General features: G+C 38.2%; 1 protein-coding gene across 2 annotated transcripts; it reads left to right on the top strand.

Annotated features, from left to right (window-relative positions):
* Window positions 1-4,967, top strand: LOC114747785 (uncharacterized). 2 transcript variants are annotated; one of them, XM_028936133.1, is made up of 9 exons: window positions 1-278; window positions 1,139-1,435; window positions 1,811-2,019; window positions 2,164-2,514; window positions 2,851-3,051; window positions 3,174-3,244; window positions 3,821-3,960; window positions 4,298-4,676; window positions 4,718-4,967. In XM_028936133.1, exons 1-8 carry the CDS (start codon window positions 239-241, stop codon window positions 4,633-4,635), a joined length of 1,647 nt encoding a protein of 548 aa, XP_028791966.1. In that variant the 5' UTR covers window positions 1-238; the 3' UTR covers window positions 4,636-4,676; window positions 4,718-4,967. The 2 variants fall into 2 exon arrangements, with proteins under 2 accessions (XP_028791966.1, XP_028791965.1); XM_028936132.1 differs by having other exon boundaries at window positions 4,298-4,837.
* The last annotated feature ends 1,364 nt before the right edge of the window (window positions 4,968-6,331 follow it).

Genomic DNA, 6,331 nt, shown 5'->3' with positions numbered 1-6,331 from the left:
CTCGTCCTGCGTGAGCGACGCTGGGTATTTGGCTATTTGCTGTATTGTTCATATGTTGAGTTATTTGGTTCATTTGCGTGTAGTTACTGCTTCTGTCTATCCTATAACGCCGCTATGGCGGTTCAATGAGTCCAACTTATAATCTGCTCACCCGCCACGCCCCATGTCCCGGCCGTCACCTTTAGTCCGCTGATACTTTCACACAAACACCCGATATTGTCAAAGCCTCTCTTTGAAAATGAGTTGCCGATACTTGAAGCGAGTACTCCATAATATATGTAAGTTCATCTGCTTCTTTTCTCCTTGCCCCTCGGGCCCTTCTTCAACACCTTCCTTCTTTTATTCAACTTTCTTTTTTTCCTCCTTGATATCTGTTTTAACACCATTCCTCTTTCTCCAACTTGTCTTGTGTATTACCACCGCTTTATTATTGTGGTTCCTTTGATTTATAATGCTGCAATTAACAGCAGCAATCTTCATGACCGGTAAACGGGAAGCAATGTGCTGAATTTCTTCCGAATTCCAATGATTTGATCAACCTTTCAACAGGGTGCCAAATTTATTACTAGGATTTTTTCCTACTTTCATTTTTTTCCCCCAGGAACATGAGTCCCTGATTAATGGTTATGTTGTTCGGATGATAAATTCCGCAAGATTAAAGCACCTCATGTCTGATATTAGAAAGCATGAATCCCCTTTGGAAAGAAAGCTGCTTTTCCCTGCAAGAATCGCTTTAACCATGTTGGCATTAATATTTATGGTCATTTGGCTTCTTACACACCCTGCTCTTTGACCGACTTGCTATATATTTTTGCTGCAATGTGGGTTGCTCTGATAATTCTCACATTTCACAGCAGAATTTTCCGGATCGGGAGTGCAATTTTTGCATAATTTGCCGCAGTTAAAATGATCAATCTTGTCTTGAGCTTAATCCTCTAATATATCTTATTGAGAGGCCTCGTAAGGAACCAGCATCCTTTGAATGCCTTATTGGATTGTGTCCAAATATTCTGCGGACTAGTTGCTAGACTCAGCTCTAAAGTCTCCATCATATAAATGATTTATCTGCGCACAGTTCTCCTTCTAATAAATACTATCTGGATTCTGGATATTCACGTTTTTTAAATTCACTTTGCAGCTTGTACTAAAGCGCTTCTCAATAAAGAGGAACCATATTGGAAACATATGCACGGTATCGTTAAGCGGAATCAACTGTACAGGTCAATAGCAGATAAGGTTGAAGGAGGTGAACTTAAAAAAATGGACAAAACACCTGAACCTTCTCTTGAGAAGAAGGTAGACAACAATATCTGGGTTAGCAAATACAGCTCTGATGGTGAAGATCCTGCTGATAGGGAGTGGAAGTTAGAGCTTGCTTGGCTCACAAAGGCACTTGAACCAGCTCTGCAATTGTGTAGGTGGGCTCTGCCATCAGGTCTGTTAACTGTAGAGCATGTTTCATCTCATGAAATTGTACAACACAGATAGTTACTACTTGTTGGTATCTTTTTATAGAATGCTGAATCAATCTTCTAATCTGCAGAGTACGAACAATCTTTAACTGACAGATCACTTAGTTTACTGCATTGGTAAAATTGAACATAACTGATCATATGCATCATGTAAACTATTCTTTTCTTTCTTGGGCCCCTTGCACTTGGAACCTGTGGGATAATATCGAGGGGCTTAATTTCTACAATATATGAAAGTTGCAGTATGATTAACATCAAAAGAAGATACCAAAGGTGGAGTCTGTGAGAATCTGTCTTATTATACACTGAAGCCCGAGTCTACATTTAATGATATGCAGGAGATGAAAATTATAGAAATGGAAGGAATCCTCCACCAAGCAACCGATCCCTTTTGGAAATAATTACAAGAATCCAACGAAGCAAGGTCGGAATCCAGGATTGGAGTTTGAGTGACCTTACGATTGGCTTATATCTTGTATATCTTCGCCAGGCTTCTGGAAATATATTCGAAGATATCAAAGGCATCCAGATCTTATCAGAATCAATAGTAATTTCTAAAACTGTATTTCAGAGAGCAAATATGTCCATTTGGCATAGTTATCTATTTATTTTGCACTCTTGGCTTGTCATTGCAAGTCGTTATGGCATGACACACTCTTGATTCTTATTAGGAAATTTCGTTGGATTTCAGGTTCAAGATCTTATATACTATCTTGAGTTGGCTAAAGGTGCTTATAGGGATAATGCTGCTGGTCTTGCAAGGAACAGCATGCTCCGAGAAAGTAATGTCTTGAAGTTTGTTAAAAGTTCCAGTGTTATGAGGCCTGGCTATTATATAGGGGTTGATACCCGTAAGAAACTTGTTATTTTTTGCATCCGTGGCACCCAAACTGTTTCTGACCTTATCACTGATGTTGTTTCCTCAAGTGATGGTGAAGTCACCTTTGAGGGCTATTCCACCCACTTTGGAACTGCTGAATCTGCTCGTTGGTTTCTTTATCATGAAATTGGAACCATAAGGCAATGTTTGGAGAAACATAAGGTGGGATTTGTCCTGAACTTTTATTGAAAAAATTATATTGATCTCCCTGAGTTTGTGTAACCAACACTTCGTCCAGTTTCATATTATGCAATGACCTTCTCTGCTGACATTTATAAAACCTATGCCTGTATTCCCTGCATTTGTATACATTAATCTTCTCCACATCATCTTGAACAAGTGAAATTACATTACTGGGGAGGTTTATGTATATAATAAGACATATATAAAAAAAATCAGGAAGATTAGTGTAATTCATTTAATTATCTCTTTTTGAATTTTGAAGCTCCTTTTGTAGTTTACCTGTTAATTTAGTCAGTGTGACCAACTCTTTAACAGGGATTTAGGTTAAGACTAGTGGGTCATTCTCTTGGAGGTGCTATAGCTTCCTTATTAGCAATAATGATGCACAGAAGATCATCTAAGGAGCTGGGTTTTAGCCCTGATATTGTATCTGCCGTTGGATTTGGTGCTCCACCATGCGTATCTGCAGAAGTTGCCGAAAGCTGCTCTAGCTATGTAACAACAGTAGTCATGCAGGTGGGTATTTGTTCATTGGCGCATGCATACGCACAAATATGAGTCCAGAGTCTTTTCCCAGTTTTTGTCTTTATCAGCTCTCGCCATGGGTATATAACTACTTGGTTTTTGATTATATGCAGGACGACATTATACCTAGGTTAAGTGTAGCTTCCCTAACAAGGCTGAGAAATGAAATTCTTCAAACTGATTGGTAAGGAAAAATTACTTTAGTCTTATAACAAGCAAGACCTCCCTCCATTTCGTCCAAGAGAAGGTGCTAAAAACTCGAAGGAATTAATTGCAGCTTATAATGCTTGAACAATACAAATCAATAGCAGCTTTTCTATCTTCCTTGTGCAAGTACTGGCCGGTGCCTGCATGAGAAGAAAAACAGAGGGTGGGGGATGCCTCTGTCAATATATCAAAAGTCTTTAGCACTTTCAAACTTGGACCCGAAGCTTTTTGGTTTATTTGGTTCTTCCTCGTCTCCTATAATTTTTAATAATCATATTTTGTTATGCTGAAGAAGGGAGTTGTTAAAGAGGCGCCTTTTGCTTTGATGCATCATATTCAGTTCGTTATGTAACTGTTCTTCAATTTTATTGTTCTCGGTCCATTAATTTCCTTGCAAGGGGGCCATTTACCAATAGCCCATACGTTAAGGAAGAGGTATAATTTATTGGCAGCCAAAAAAACTGTTCTGTTTTTGTAGCAGGCAGCCTGGCACTTTACAGAAGTATTTTACGGCTAGCAAACAAATGATTTACTCAAGCTTTGTCTTGTATAGGATGAGTGTAATTGAAAAAGAAGACTGGAAAAGCATCATAGATTTGGTTACAAATGCGAAGCAGGTCGTATTGTCAGTTCAAGATGTGGCTCGCAAATTTGTTGATTATGCAAATTTCAGGAGAAACAAAAATTTAACTGGTAAGCTGCCATTGACCTTTCTGTGCTAGCTCAGAGTTTCCCAGAGTGGTAATCTAGAAGTTGAAACATACCCAGCTCTGCTTCAACACTTGCGAATTGAGCCAAGGGCCTCAAGCCTAGGTGACTAACCTCAAGAATTGCCATCACAAACCTGAGTCGAAGTCGAACTTCAAATAGTCTGCAAGCCAGTAGTCTGCAGTCTTTCTTGTCGTTACATTATATAAACATCATTCTGAGTTTAAATTGCCAATAATTATAAAAAATGTACACTAAAGTTGTTTTTGCGGTTATTTATGGAATTAGATATTCTGATGTAAGCTATATTGCGTGTAAACAGATGCTTCCAAAGGCAAGGAGTCGCCAGTTGCTCCGGGAGCCCGTGTGATTCAGAAGGAGACTTCTGTTGCCATGAAAACTCGGGGAGACGAGTCTAAGGTACCTGAGGAATTATTCATACCCGGGATGGTTTACTGTCTGAAAAGGAACACGGCCTCCCAAACTGAAGGCGGAAAGCAATATTTCACCCTACTGAAGAGGCATCCTGGCGAGCATTTCCAGAGGATAATCCTTTCAAGCAACTTGATCTCAGACCACAAATGCGACAGCCATTATTATGCTTTACGAGATGTACTTAAAGGTTTGCCTTGGTGTGGTGAGGAAGGTATTTTCGGATAACGAACTTTTTCTTTTTATTAATATTCTTTTATTTATTTATTATTGTGATGCTGCGAAAATTTGAAAATATAGATGTTGGCTTTGCTGTCATGTAGTTAGAAATCAGATCAGGTGTTAGGGACTGCATAGTATGGCAAGTTCATGAATTCATGTGAACAAAAAGGAAGAATAATGGATAATTGTACCTATTCTTTTGCTTTAACTACTAATATCCTGTAGGGCACGGTACAGTAGACAATTTATAAAGCTATGGAATGTACCAACAAAATATAGCTTGTATAGAATGGCTAAATGGTAAGCTATAAGACGCACGAAAATAGTGTTCCAGGCGCGTTATTAGTGTGCTTGCGATCCTTTATTTGGTGAGATTCGCCTCTGATGTGATACACCAATCATCATGTCGATATATTTGAGCGGTCACAGTTCACAATGCACCTTTGCTTGTCTTGCTTGGCTAGAATGATGATGATGATTTGAACTGAGCTTGTTTGTCATGGAGTGATCTGACTGCACAAAATGGCAATTGTTTTTAATTCAAATGATTGAAGAAAAGTTTCTACTATGTGGTTCAGGGATGTCTAAGTGGACGGTCTATCTCACCTGAGCCTTTTAAAACAGCTGTAATATGTCTTTTAGTAGCCCGTCATGCAATATCTTCTTTTATGGTGCCACATTATACTTTTTCTAATCCCTATCTCCATCATAATTACTTTTCAATTACCACAGTTTTTTACAATTATTATCTGTCTCCACCAAATCATGGAAGAATAAAGCAATGCGAGGTTGCATTGTCATTGAGCGGCCCTGAGGATTTTTTTTTTTTTTTTTAATGACAACCGTTCTTGAAATAGGCCCATGTTCTTTTCAGTGCTGTTGATGAATCCTACAGAATTGGGGGAATAGGAATAGGATAATAAATTATTGAGAACCTATGGATCAAGTTAAAAGGGGGGAGGATCCACTAAGAGCTGGGGTATTAAAGAGCAAGGGAAGGAAAGCTTTTGAGGGCAATGTTTTTGTTGTTATGCTAGGGCAATTAAGTATTAATAATGGAATTTGGAGCATCATTACCGGCCTAGGTCATTGGGTAAAGGCAGGGAACTAACCTATTTGGTGATCTAATCGGCAATTTTTATATTTTACCGCTATGGAAATTTCGTCTGTATCTGCTGGCAGCATCATCTAAAGCTTCGTAGCGCACACAAATTAAAGCTTCCATTCTGCGGGGCTGATTTGCAGCAGCAAAGCTTTCAATTCACAGCTTGTATATTACAGTAAACAATACGGTTTCTTATACTGTGGGTGATTGGTTATAATCAACATGGCAGCTCCTCTGCTTTTTGTTGATGAATGATAGGGTAACGCAAGTGCCTGAAGAGTAGATGAGTACAATCATCAAAATGGGTGGGGCATTAGGTTTTGTGAATTTGCTGCCTCATAAAATTTCTTCGGTTGGCGGCGACCCATCCCTATCCCTCTTTTATTAAATATTCTCTAGTTGTTAATATAAGATTTAATTATTGTATTGATCTTGATTTTAAATATAAGACTTATTTTTCATATTTATTAATTTTTTCTACCCTTATGAATATTTTCTCAACCATAATCAAGTAGAAGAGGGATAAAAAATATTAAGAAAGATGATTATGATGTTTTAGAAAAAACATATCATATTTTTTATAATTAACTAACTTAC

This window comes from Neltuma alba, unplaced genomic scaffold (genome assembly GCF_004799145.2).
Source record: "Neltuma alba isolate B1F8T4 unplaced genomic scaffold, ASM479914v2 tig00005455_pilon, whole genome shotgun sequence".
Lineage (NCBI taxonomy): Eukaryota > Viridiplantae > Streptophyta > Magnoliopsida > Fabales > Fabaceae > Neltuma > Neltuma alba.
The sequence above is the reverse complement of the archived record's forward strand: the minus strand, read 5'-3'. Positions and strand labels throughout refer to the sequence as shown.